Below are 13,666 nucleotides of genomic sequence, written 5' to 3' on the forward strand. Positions count from 1 at the left end.
CAGCTTGGCTCCCTGCCACTGCTCTGGGCTTACTGTGAACAGGTCGCTTGGACTTCAGTGCTCACTTGTTGAGGGGCTGCATTGTGTCACCCTGGGGAGCTGCCCTGGGGAAGGAGGGGTGCCGGCACCGGGATAAGCCACCTGCAGCCGCCCACTGCACCAACTGACCCTGCACCTCTGTTCCTTCTCACACTACAGGTCACCCAATGCAGTGGCGTCACCCCTGGGCCAGACCCCGGTGCTGCGGCAGCCTGTTCAGAGAGCGCCTAGAGGTGTTTCTGCACCCCAGTGTCCCGTGACTTGCTCTCACCCTGATGAACACATGGGCCAGGGATGCCCTTGAGGGGTCAGGGGACCCACTCCTGCCCCTCCCCATGTGGATGGAACCTGTGGGTCAGGATGGGGGAGCAGGGGTCTTGAGAGGACTCAGGGCCTCCCCACGGTTGTCCTTCCCTGAGGGCTGTGTCATGAGGCCCGGGCCCACCCTCCTCTGCAAGTCGCTTTGGACCAGTCCCTGCAGCTCCAGAACTGAGCTCTCCCTAGGCTCTCGGCACCTCCAGTGGGACCTGGAATGATCCTGCCAGACTGTAGGCTGGGCAGGAAAGGACTTGGGGAAGGCTGTCTTGGGGAAGCCCTAGCTAGTGGGTCCCGCCCTGTGCTCAGCCAGTGTACAGGGCTCTGCCCCGTGAGGCCTCCAGTGGGAGCAAGTCTGGCAGCCCTTCCCAGCCTCCCACAGGTCCCGAATGGTGCTAAGGAGGCCTCAATGTGGTCATGGGGAGCACAGCAGGGTCGGGGGGAGGGGATGCATAGGGAGGTCCTGTGCCCTCAGAGGCCCAATGCTCTAGCCTCTTCCTCCCCAGCACCGAGTATGGCCCAAGGGTTGCCTGGTGCTACTCCTCCCCTCCCACCGGGAGGCTCCAGGCCCAGGGAGAGAGAAAGGAGAGGCCTTCTCCAGCCCTCAGTGGGAGTGACGTCTCTTCCTTGTAGCTTTTAAGCAGAAATCCTAGGAAATGTCACCAGCAGAGGTTTCTCTGCATTGAGTCAGAGAAGCAGCTCTCCTGGCCTCCTCCCCACCACACCCCACACTCCCCACACTCCTGTCCCTTTGTCCCTTTGCCTGTGAAATGCCTTTACTTGTGTGTGTGGGTGTGTGCCATGTGCTCTGTCTCTCGGTCACTGAAGCATCTAAATAAAGAATTTCTGCCAGGAGCCAGACTCTCACTGAACAGACCTGGGGCCGCAGCACCATATGATTGGGGGCTGAGGGCGCTGTCAGCCAACCTAAGGAAGCGAAGCGGCCTCCTCATCAGAGAGGGCCTCCCGGAAGTCTCTGAAAGGTTTCTGCTGGGAATCTGCTTTGCTAAGAGAGGCTCCTTGCAGAGAAGGAATCCTGAGGAGAAGGAATGCTGGGGAGCAGGAAGAGTGGCCGTCAGGGAGGCCCTGAGGGATGGAGGCTGTGTCTAGTCTCACCTTTCTGACTGACCCCTTGAGGGCAGAGACCTCTCCTTGTTGTCCCGAAGTCCAGAGTGCTGTGTCACAAAGCATTTGACGATGGAGCGGGTGAGGATGAGCTGGCTCTCCATTTGGCCCTGACACAACAGTAGCTCTACTCCTTGTAGTTATAAGCCTTGGGATTCCTGGAAGAACCTTTCCCATGAACTGGGGAAGGAGAGAGTGTGGTGGCCTTGGAAGTGTGGCTCCAGCTGTCTGTCCAGCCTCAGCAACCTTGCCCTGCACTGTCCGTGGGCCCCTGGGGGCAGCCTTCCCATTGAGATCACTGTGCTGGTGGGTACTGTGGTACTAAGTACTAAGATAAGTCCTGTGGGATACAGCCGCTAACCACCAAAGGCTGGCACACTTAGAAAACTGGTCTATGGGGAGTTGGGCGGTAGCGCAGCAGATTAAGCATAAAGCGTAAGGATCCCGGTTCAAGCCCCCGGTTCCCCACCTGCAGGGGGGTCGCTTCACAGGTGGTGAAGCAAGTCTGCAGGTGTCTGTCTTCCTGTCACCCTGTCTTCCCCTCCTCCATTTCTCTCTGACCTATCCAACAGTGACATCGGTAACAACAACAATAATAATAATAACAAGGGCAACAACAGGGAAAATAAATATTAATAAAATAAAAAGAAAACTAGTCTATGACTTGGGAGTTGGGTGGTAGCGCAGCAGGTTAAGCGCGCGTGGCACAAAGCCCAAGGACCAGAGTAAGGATCCCGGTTTGAGCCCCTGGCACCCCTGCACCCACCTGCAGTGGAGCCACCTCACAAGCAGTGAAGCAAGTCTGCAGGTGTCTTCTTTCTGTCCCCTTCTGAGTCTTCCCCATCGCCCTTCATTTCTCTCTGTCTTACCCAACAACAACGACAACAGTAACAATAAAACAACAAGAGCAACAAAAGGGAATAAATATTTTTTAAAAAAGAAAGAAAACGGGGGTCGGGCGGTGGCGCAGTGGGTTAAGCGCACGTGGCGCAAAGCGCAGGGACCGGCGTAAGGATCCCGGTTCGAACCCCCGGCTCCCCACCTGCAGGGGAGTCGCTTCACGGGCGGTGAAGCAGGTCTGCAGGTGTCTATCTTTCTCTCCCCCTCTCTCTCTGTCTTCCCCTCCTCTCTCCATTTCTCTCTGTCCTATCCAACAACAAAGCAACGTCAACAATGGCAATAATAACCACAATGAGGCTGCAACAACTAGGGCAACAAAAAGGGGGGAAAATGGCCTCCAGGAGCGGTGGATTCATGGTGCAGGCAGCAATAACCCTGGAGGAAAAAAAAAGAAAGAAAGAAAGAAAACTAGGGAATCGGGTGGTAGCACAGCGGGTTAAGTGCATGTGGCGTGAAGCTCAAGGACTGGTATAAGGATCCCGATTCAAACCCCCGGCTCCCCACCTGCAAGGGAGTCGCTTCACAGGTGGTGAAGCAGGTCTGCAGGTGTCTTTCTCTTCCCCTCTTCTCTGCATTTCTATCCATCCTATCTAACAACGACAGCGACATCAACAACAATAAAAAACAACAAAGGCACCAAAAGGGAAAATAAATAAATATTAAGAAGAAAGAAAACTAGTCTGCAGAGCTGCCTTGGATCAAGATTCCATTTTATAGAGGAAGAACCAGACTTGAAGTGTGGTGCACTAGGCCGCTCAGACCTCTGCCAAGCCAAATAAGTCAGGCTTCCTGGACTCCTAGCCCAGTACCCTTCCCCAGCCAGGCCAGGCCTGCCCACCTGACCTGAGGCCATCCCTGTGGGTTGCATGCTCCCACCCACCTCTCACCCGGCTGGTCACTAAGACACCTTTGTCGAGAGGCTTCATGGAGTCATCTTGTCAGAAACTCAGTGCAGGTTGACCTGCTTCAGACGAAGTACTGTCCAGGGCTGGGGCCCTCCTCCCCTCCTCTTCTTCTCTCTGTTGGTCTCAGCAGGCATCCCAGAAGGTGGCAGCTTGGGCAGGGTTACCCCTGCATAATGGTTATGCAAAGAGACTCATGCCTGAGGCTCCAAGGTCCCAGGTTCAATACCCTGCACCACCATAAACCAGAGCTGAGCAGTGCTCTGGTTAAAAAAAAAGAAAAAAAAAAAAAAAAAGGTGGCAGCTCCAAGCTGATGTCCTGAGAGACTCGCAGCCACAGTGGAAAGAGAGAACTCTGGAGCTCTGGAGCCCCCTCACTGCCCTGCTCCTGTCCCTAAGCCCAGCCCTCTGGCTAGCAGAAACAGCTCCACTTGGAGCCTGGGAAGGTGCAGGCTCCCCACAACAGAGCAGGGAGAAAGGGTTGACCCCAAAAGCAGGCTGGCAGAAGTGTGCAGCCCTGCCCAGGGCTCTCCCTACAACTCTCTCTTCTTTCCCGGGGAGATGTGAGGTGTTTGATGATGTGGCCAGTACAGTCTGGGGAACCTTCACATTGGATACATGCCTACTCTCAGGCCTCTTGTTCCCTTCCTGGTCAGTACCTCCCCCCGAAAGAATTACTGCCTCCTCACCCCCAGAACTGTAGGTCCCACTAGAGCGGGCTCTTCCCTGGACGCTCTTCCTCCAGAGCTGAGAGCAGGTCAGGTGCTGAGCTCAGTGTCCTCAGAGCTGTATATGTGCCCACATAAGCACCAATCGGGCATGCCAGGGAAACCTACTGGTCTGACTTCGGCCACCAGCCTCGTGTGACCTGGAACTTTGAAACAGAAGTTAGAAGATGGGGAATGTTATGCATGTACAAACTATTGTATTTACTGTTGAATGTAAAACATTAATTCCCCAATAAAGAAATAAATTTTTTAAAAAATTAAAAAAAAAAAAAAAAGAAGTTAGAAGAATGGGCAGTTTGTGGATAGAGGCCTGGGAAGGCAGCAGGGCTCAATCAGGGCTCTCTACAGCACAGGCCAAGAAGGAAGTCCTTTCCTATCCTGTCAGCAGGGACTGTGACAGCCACTAGGGGGGAAAGGCTCCATTTTGCAAGGCAGCAAAGTCCACCAGCCACAGGCTTTTACTGTCCAAAGGAAAGGAAGACAGGATTGTTTCTGAACCACTGTGGTATTTCTTTTAGGCCTCAGGACAACTGAGCAGAACACACTTCACAGGAGAGGCTCAAAGACAAAGGTTTGAGGAGCTTAGAAGCCAGGAAGTAGTCCTGAAGAGCCCAAGCCTTTGTTCTGTCCTACCTCTGCTTCCTTAGGCCTCTGGGCCCTCCCCTCAGGACAGTCAGCCACCCTGTCCCGTCTGACCTGTACAACAACCTTTCTCTTACCCAATTCCCTTGGCTACTGTCTCTGCTCCCTAGATCCCTTGGTTCTGAGATTCTGATTCTAGGGGTGAATCTGGACACCGAGCTGGGCAATCAATCCTGATCTGGAGCTACCAGTAGCCATTGTTGCAGTACATAAAGGCCCACTGCCTGGGAAGTCAACCGAGAGACTGCTTGCCGAGGAGTACCTGAAGCTCATCATCTCAGGACATTTTCCCTGATGAGCCCATGAATTTCCTTTTGGCTGTCTCCTCCTTTGGGAATAGCCCACTCCACATTTCTCTGGGGTATGCTATCTGGAATAAATGAATCTGTTCTTTCACTGTGGCAGAAAAAAAAAAAGGTTTCCTGCTTGCAAAATCTGTCACTCTCCTTTTCTCAAAGCGGGCGCTATCAGTGATAACCAGGAACTCTGCCTAACACAGGCTTCAGCTCCCCTGATGGACCTGCACTTACCCTCACTCTCAAAGTCACCAGCACCCAAGGCTCAGAAAGTTGTACTCCCTGCAGCCCCTCTGTCATCACCCTTGATTTTCTGTGCTGTGATCTGTCTAGTTCTCTTCCATCTCTTTTAGACTAGAAACATTCAGAGGGCAGCTGCTGCGTTTTAGTCATCATATTAAGTCCCTGGCACCCAGCGCAAACTGTGAGTGTTAGAATAATTGCTTGAGGGAGTCGGGGTGTAGCGCAGCAGGCTAAGCGCAGGTGGCGCAAAGCACAAGGACCGGCATAAGGATCCCGGTTCGAACCCCGGCTCCCCACCTGCAGGGGAGTCGCTTCACAGGCGGTGAAGCAGGTCTGCAGGTGTCTATCTTTCTCTCCTCCTCTCTGTCTTCCCCTCCTCTCTCCATTTCTCTCTGTCCTATCCAACAACAACAATAATAACTACAACAATAAAACAACAAGGGCAACAAAAGGGAATAAATAAAATAAATATAAAAAAAATAAAAATAAAAATAAAAAAGAAAAAAGAAAAAAAAAAAGAATAATTGCTTGACACTTGAGTTCATTGATGGACAGATGAGTCAGTGTGGTCAGGCTGCTGGGGAGCTTGGTGGGAGTTTCATAGACTGGGGGGGGCTGGGGTTAGGGGGATCACTGTTAGGAGGAGCCAAGCTCTGTAGTGACCAGCATGCAGGAGTGAAGAGAGGGGGCCAAGAAGAGTGCTTCTAGGTTTGGACTGTGCCTCCCTGCATCTGTGCCCTTATGCAGTGCGACTTGTCCCTCTAGCCACCCAGATGGGGACTGTTCCCCAAGCCCTTAGATCTGGGCTTAAAACCATGATGCCAGAGGGACTGTGATGTGAAATCCGTCAGTCCGGCTAACATCAGGGAAATGAACTGTCAGCATTCTGTTTGCAGGAAGTGTCATAGAAGTAGTTAATATGTTGAAACTGAATTTACAGAGCCCAGGAGGTGGCACGATGGATAAGGTGTTGAACCTTCAAGCATGAGGTCCTGAGTTTGGTCCTTGGCATAACCATGTGCCATAGTGATGCTCAAGTTCTGTGTCTCTCTGTCTGTCTCTCTCATGAAGACATAAATCTTTTTTTTTTTTACTAGAGATTTACTTATTTTTTAATATTTTATTTATTTCCTTCTGTTGTCCTTGTTGTTTTATTGTTGTAGTTATTATTGTTGTTGTTATTGAATAGGACAGACAGAAATGGAGAGAGAAGGGAAGACAGAGAGGGGGAGAGAAAGATAGACACCTGCAGACCTACCTCACCACCTGTGTAGCGACTTCCCTGCAGGTGGGGAGCTGGGGGCTCAAACCAGGATCTTTCCTCCGGTCCTTGCGCTTTGCACCACATGCGCTTAACCAATTGCGCTACCACCCGACTCCCAAGACATAAATCTTAAAAAACAAAGCAAAAAATGGAATCTGTAAGAGAAAGGGCCATGCGCAGAAACACACGCATTTTTTTTCTTGTTTCCCCTCTGTCTTCAGGGCAAACAGCAGAACTTCAGACCTGCTTCAAGCTTTAATTCAGATGGAAATTCAGGAGACACCCACAATGATCTAGGAGGCAGGCAGGCCTGCTGGTATCGAACCCTCACCCTGTTTACAGCTGTCACCCACCACCTGCATTCCCAGGCCCTTTATATACCTATGAAGCCAAGTAGAAATGGCCCCTGCAAGGTAAGAGCAGGGAGGCAGACCTGAGCAGCCCTCCTGCCTCACTGTTACAGCTGCAGGCCAGCCTTTCCTTCCCTGCAGAAGCTGTCCAGCGTTTTGGGGCACCAGGCAGCAAACCCACAGTGGGCTTCAGCACAGCAAGAGGCCAGCATTCAGCTTCATGCGTAAGAGTGAGGTCTGCTCAGACACCCCAGCATGGCAGAGCCACCAGCATAAATGACCTCAGCAAAGACCAGCACAACTGCCTTGGGATCCACAGAAATACATTGTCTCGAGCCTCGGAGTTGGGTGTGCTTTATCAAGCAGTAAGTGTCCCCAGATGCATCAGGCATAGTAACCAGCCCTAGTTTTGACCTCTCCTATCTATAAGCCTTTCTTCCTATGACAGGATTATCCCTGAGTCCCACCCGCAGCTCCTGGGATCTGGATGGGGAAGATCTCCACCCTCTGGCTTCTAGAACAATTAGAGGAGGCCTCCTAATGGGAAGGTCTCCAGCCAGAGCTGAGGAATCTTCTCACTTCTCAGACTACTCAGGAGCCCAGAACCTTAGGGAAGAAAGGCCAAGGGAGGGGGACCTTTTTTTTTTTTTTTTAAGAATTTTTTAAATTTATTTATGTGAAAAGTAGGAAGAGATAGGAAGAACCAGACATTACTCTGGTACAGATGCTGCCGGTGATTGAACTCAGGACCTTGTGCTTGAAAGTTCTTTTCTTTCTTTCTTTCTTTCTTTCTTTTTTTTTATTTTATTTATTCATGAGAAAGAGGAAGAGAGAGAAAGAACCAGACATCCCTCTAGTACATGTGCTGCAGGGCGTGGGGGTTGAACTTGGGAACCTCACACTTGAGAGTCCAGTGCTTTATCCACTGCACCACCTCCTGGACTACTTTTTTTTTCTTTTAATGAAATGTGTGATTTTGAATGTTGTTTTTATGAGAGAGCTCAACTCTGGCAGGGATTGAACCTGGGGCCTCTGGAGCCTCAGGCCTGAGCATCCTGTGCTCTAACATTAAGCTAAGAATCTTGACCACACCTTGAGTTGTAGATCTCAGCTTGTTGTGGAAGCTTTACCCACCTTAGACTTTAAAATTGCACAAGCCAATAAATTCCCCATTTCCTTTAAGCACCTGAACAGGACTAATGGAGGACTGATAATGAATGAAAATGTTCCCTTGGGGCAGGAAGATAAAGGGGGACTGAGTAATTCCTGGCAAAGGGTGGAGAAACTTAACAGGGAGGGGGCAAGAGGGAAAGGGGAAATGTTCCAGACAGAGGGATCAACATGTGCCAAGGTCCTGAGGCTAGAAGATGCTTGTCACCTGGAAGATGAGCTTGCCACCAGATAAGGAGAGAGACAGGCAGGAGCCAGGCCAGGGTGAGGGACTGCTTAGCCAGACTTACAACAGAAAAGGACTTCAGCTAGTGTACATTCTTGCAGCTACTGGGAGCTGGATGTGGGGGGAGGCGGATCTGAGGTCTTTTTAGTACTCTGTCTTCCCTCATGGTTACAAGATGGTGGCTGCAGCTCCTGCCATCACATGTATGCCCTGGAAGAGAGAAAGATGCTAGGCTAGAAAGTAGAACTGAGGTTTCATGGCCAGGATCACATCCTAGAACAAATGCAGGAAAGACGCCACTAGCACTAAGTATGGACATCAGTGCATCAGCTGGGACAGTCCTCCATCCTGCAAGAGAGTTCAGATGACAGACATCCCTTGCCTAGGTTCTCGTGGGTCCCTGGGTGGGAGTAGATAGCATCATGGTTATGCAAAGAGACTTCCATGCCGGAGGCTTCAAAGTCTCAAGTTCAGTCCCTCGCACCATCATAAACCAGAGCTGAGCAGTGCTCTGATAATAAAATAAAGTAAAATAAAATAAAAAAATACATCCCTGGATTTCTTAGTTTCCTCTGTTCAAGAGGCCAAATGTGTGCCAAGGAGTGTGCAGCATTCTAAGACACAGGACTTGTGTGTGAAACCTCCCTGGCTCCATCCTTGGCACCACCAACTGTCAGAATCCAGTGGTGCTGAGCAGGTCCAGGCTGATCTTGTGGCTGGGGAGGCAGCTTAGTGGAGAGAGCATTGATTTTGTATCCTTGAAGCCCCACATCCAAATCTCAGTACCTGTCCATAAGCTCAACCAAGTTGTGCCCTAGTCTCTTTCATTCAATAAGTTGACTTCTTGACTTACTTCCTGACTTACTTATTTACTTACTTACTTACTTACTTACTTCTTCCCTTCCTCCTTGGAGAGAGGAGGGGAAGACAGAGAGGAGGAGAGAAAGATAGACACCTGCTGCAGACCTGCTTCACCGCTTGTGAAGCAACTCCCCTATAGGTGGGGAGCCAGGGGCTTGAACCAGGATCCTTGAGCCGGTCCTTGCGCTTTGTGCCACATGTGCTTAACTTGCTGTGCTACTGCCCAAACCCCTGCAAAAGACTTTCATGCCTGAGGCTCTAAGGTCCCAAGTTCAATCCCCAGCACCACCATATACCAGAGCTGAACAGTGCTCAGGTCTCTGTATATTTTTCTCTCTGTATCTCTCTCATTTAAATAAAACATTTAAAAGTAAGTAAATCGGCCACTTGGGGTTGCCAAGGAGATGGATGACACAGGGCCATCTGCTGCACCATTGCCAAGAGGCACTGTGTATCCTCCTACCTGTGCCCACCCTGGAGGGCAACGCGTACCCCAGCACCAAGGACATCAAGAAGATCCTGGACAGCCTTGGCATGTGTGAGGCTCGGGGCTCCTTGCCCAGCACCAAAACAAGCAAACAAAGCCCCACAAATGTTCAGGGCTCAGCTGCACAGGTGAACTCTTAATGCCCAGCCCTTCAAGGCTGTCTGCATTTTGTGGGACTCCCTCAGCTCCCACCCCCCAAGACTAGGGGAGGAGGGGGAAGCCAGGACTGGAGAAAATGGTAAGATCACAACAGCTCTCGGTTCTGAGTAGCCAGTGGATGGCACTGCCTGTGGACTCCTTTTTTTTTTTAATTTTTTTATTATCTTTATTTACTGATTGCGTAGAGACAGCCAGAAATTGAGAGGACTGGGAAGATAGAAAGGGAGAGAGACAGAGAGACACCTGCAGCCCTACTTCACCACTTGCAAAGCTTTCCCCTGCAGGTAGGGACCACAGGCTCAAACCCTGGTCCTTATGCATTCTAATATGTGTGCTTAGCCAGGTGCACCGCCACCTGGCCCCTGAACTCTTTCTGTATCTTAAAATGTTCTCAATTTTCTTTCTTCCTTCCTTTCTTTCTTCCTGTCACCAAGGTGCTTATGGGGCTTCAGAGCTTCAAGCCTGCCTGATTCAACTGTCCCCACATCCCCTCCCCTCCCCTCCCCTCCCCTTTTCTTTCTTTCTCCCTTCCTTTCATGTTCTTTTTCTTTTTTTTTATCAGAGCACTGCTCACCTTTAACTGATGGTTGTGTGGGGAATTTTACCTGAAATCGTGGAGATTTAGGCATAAGAGTCTTTTTACAGAACCACTGTGCTGTCCCCCCAGCCCTCTCTTTGTTTTTCTTTTCTTTTTTTCAGATAGGTGAGAGACAGAGAGGGAGAGAGAGGAGAGGCATCGCTGCACTGCTTCACCACTCACGCAGCTTTCCTTGTGCACAGTGCTCTCGTGTGGTGCTGGGGACTCAAACCCAGGTGCGAACACATGGGAAAGTATGTGCTTTACGGAGTGAGCTATCTCTCAGCCTGTAATTTTTTTTTTTTTTACTGCAAAAAGGTAATGGGGGCCAGGTGGTAGCACAGTGGGTAAAGTGCACTTGGCACAAAGTGCAAGGACATGGCAAAGTGTAAGGATCCCAGTTCAAGCCCCCTGACTCCCCACCTGCAGGGGGTAGCTGCACAAGCGGTGAAGCAGGTCTGCAGGTGTCTATCTTTCTCTCCCCGTCTCTGTCTTCCCCGTCCTCTCTAGATTTCTTTCTGTCCCATCCAACAACAGCAATAACAACAACAACGATAATAATAACAACAACAATAAACAAGGGTAACAAAGGGGAAAAAATAGCCTCCAGGAGCAGTAGATTCATAGTGCAGATACTGAGCCCCAGGAATAACCCTGGAGATAAAAAAAGAAAAAAGAAAAAAGAAACCAAATTTGCCGACACCATGATCCTGGCTTTCTGTTACCTAAGCATAAGAGGAAAAGAAATTCAGGAACCAAACTGAAGAGTCTTTAACTAGTCAAATACAGAAGAACTTTGGTACCAGAATATTAAAATATTAACAGCAATAAATTTAAAAAAAAAAAAAAAGCTTTGTTGGGAGTCAGGGGTAAATAGCATAATGGTTATGCAAACAGACTCATTAGGTCCCAGGATCAATCCCCTACCACCATAAACCAGAACTGAGCTGAGCTCTGAAAAAAAAGAAAAAGAAAGAAAGAAAAAGAAAAAAAGGCTTTACTGGATGAGGGAGATAGCTCACTTGGACTGTGCGCTGCTTTGCCATGAGCATGACCCAGATTCAGGCTCAGCCCCCACCACATTGAAGGAAGCTTTGGTGTGTGGTCTCTTTCAGTCACTGTTTCTCTCTCTCTAACAAGCAGTTTTTAAAAAAAAATATTTTGTTTGTGTTAATAATGATCTACAAGGTTACAGGGTAGCAGTGTAGATAGCATAATGGTTATTCAAAGAGGCTCTCATGCCTGAGGATCCAAAGTCTCAGGTTCAGTCCCCTGCACCACCAGAAGCCAGAAGCCAGAGCTGAGCAGTGCTGTGGGGGAAAAAAAAAAATTACAGGGTATAGTTCCATACCATACTTACCACCAGAGTTCTGTGTCCCCACTCTTCAAACTATAGCCACTTCACAAAGTCTTAAAGACAACTTGTAGGGAGTCGGGCAGTAGCACAGTGGGTTAAGCGCACGTGGTGCAAAGTGCAAGGGCTAATGACAGGATCCCAGTTCGAGTCCCCGGCTCCCCGCCTGCAGGGGAGTAGCTTCACAAGCGGTGAAGCAGGTCTCTCCCCCTCTCTGTCTTCCCCTCCTCTCTCTGTCCTATCCAACAACAACGACATCAATAACAACAACAATAATAACTACAACAATAAAAAACAACAAGGGCAACAAAAGAAAAAAAAGAGACAACTTGTTTACTGTTTGTTTGCAAATTCCTGTATTTCTTATCTCCAGATTCCAAATGTGGGTGAAACCATCCGGTAGTTATCTTCCACCTCTTCACTTCTTTTGCTAAACATAATCATCTCCAGTTCTCTCTCATTAATAAACAAGTAAATAAATATATATTTAAAAGCGAGAATGGGCAGGGGAGACAGCGTAATGGTCAGGAAACACTCTCAGTGCCTGAGGCTCTGAGGTGCCAGGTTCAATCTCCAGCACCAACATCAGCCAGAGCTGAGCAGTGCTCCAGTCTCTCTTAATTTCTCTCTGTACCTTTCTCTGTGCATCTTTCTCATTAAAATAAATATTTAAAAATAAATAAATAAAAATAAAATTTTAAAAGGAGATTAAAAAGAATCATCTTATAAGTGCACAGAAAGCAAGAGCTTGCCCACTGAGCCATCTCCCTACCCCAAAACAAAAAATGGTTTTACTAGAAAGGAATGGAGGAACGCAAACAGCTCAGGACAGCAGAGGATTCGGAGCTCGGAGCTGGGGCTGGAGCCAGGCCTGGGCACAAGGGCCCAGTGTTCCTGCGCGGCTGCCAGCCAAGAGCAACAAGGCTGGCACCAGGCGGCCGCCAGCCCACTCCACTCCCTGTCAGGTGGGGCGGCAAAGTCCTAGGGGTCTCAGCCTCCCTCTGCACACCCACCCCCAGGGGAGTCCCCTTCCGGCCTGGTTCTGGCTGGATTACTGTGTAGCCTGTACACTCCCAGCTCTGTGGGGAGCCGTCCCTGCGGAGGCTGGCTCTTTGTCCAAGATTAGGGTTCGTATGACTGCGGGACTAGTCCTGTGTCTGTCTGCCTAGCTCCTGCTTTCTCCTCTGTGAGGCAGAGCCTGGGGTCTACCTCCATTTGGGGGGGTGGGGGAAGATACAGAACAGGGACATGTCCACTTGGCTTTATGGTGCTTGGTGGGGTCAGCTCAGCTGAGGGAAAGACGCTGAACTCCTTCCTTGCGTCCAGTACCACTGGGGAAAGGGCAGAGTATACCCGTATACCCATCTCTGAGATGGAGAAACTGAGGTCCTGGCAGGCTGACAGCAGGAAATGAAGGTGGCAGACTCTTTCATGAGTGTGTGTGTGTGTGTGTGTGTGTGTGTGTGTGTGTGTGTGTGTGTAAATCAGAGGCTACAACTTTGGAGCAAGATTGTCAATGAAAAAGCGAGACTTGAGGGACAGTTGGGCGTGGGGCCTCTTTTTAAAATTTTGTAGTAGTAGTCTTATTTTAATGAGAGAGATACAGAAAGAAATACACAGAAGAACCAGAGCACTGCTCAGTTCTGGCTGGTGGTGGTTTGCGGGATTGGACCTGGGACATTGAAGTCTCAGGCATGAAAGTCTTGCAGAATCACTATCTGTCTTTTTTTTTTTTTTTTGGTTAACAACAAAAAGAAACAAAAATAAATAAATAAAAGAACCCTAGACAAATAACCACCAGTGAATGATAATGCCCTGGGGAGAGACTGGGGAGCCAGCGAGAGAGGCTGTGAGTGCCAAGGGACCTGGGCATTTGGGGCTGGAGAGGGGGAGCCCAACAGCCGTAGCTTCCTTTTGGGCACAAATACCTGGAAGGGCCCAAGCCGAGAGACAATGTGTGGGGCAGGGCTCCTGCTGGCGCTCCCACCTCCAGCAACCACATTCACAACAAGGAACCCAGAGGGTGGA

General features: G+C 49.8%; 1 protein-coding gene across 3 annotated transcripts in view; it reads left to right on the forward strand.

Moving 5' to 3' along the window:
- Window positions 1-1,209, forward strand: part of ZNF346 (zinc finger protein 346) — a 44,119-nt gene extending 42,910 nt beyond the window's left edge. For all 3 annotated transcript variants that reach the window (XM_060197218.1, XM_060197217.1, XM_016188696.2), the window contains one exon: window positions 199-1,209. In XM_060197218.1, the coding sequence (XP_060053201.1) occupies window positions 199-343 (145 nt within the window). In that variant the 3' untranslated portion in view covers window positions 344-1,209. The remainder of the gene's footprint in view (window positions 1-198) is intronic.
- Window positions 1,210-13,666: the final 12,457 nt, after the last annotated feature.

This window comes from Erinaceus europaeus, chromosome 9, assembly GCF_950295315.1.
Source record: "Erinaceus europaeus chromosome 9, mEriEur2.1, whole genome shotgun sequence".
Classification (NCBI taxonomy): Eukaryota; Metazoa; Chordata; class Mammalia; order Eulipotyphla; family Erinaceidae; genus Erinaceus; species Erinaceus europaeus.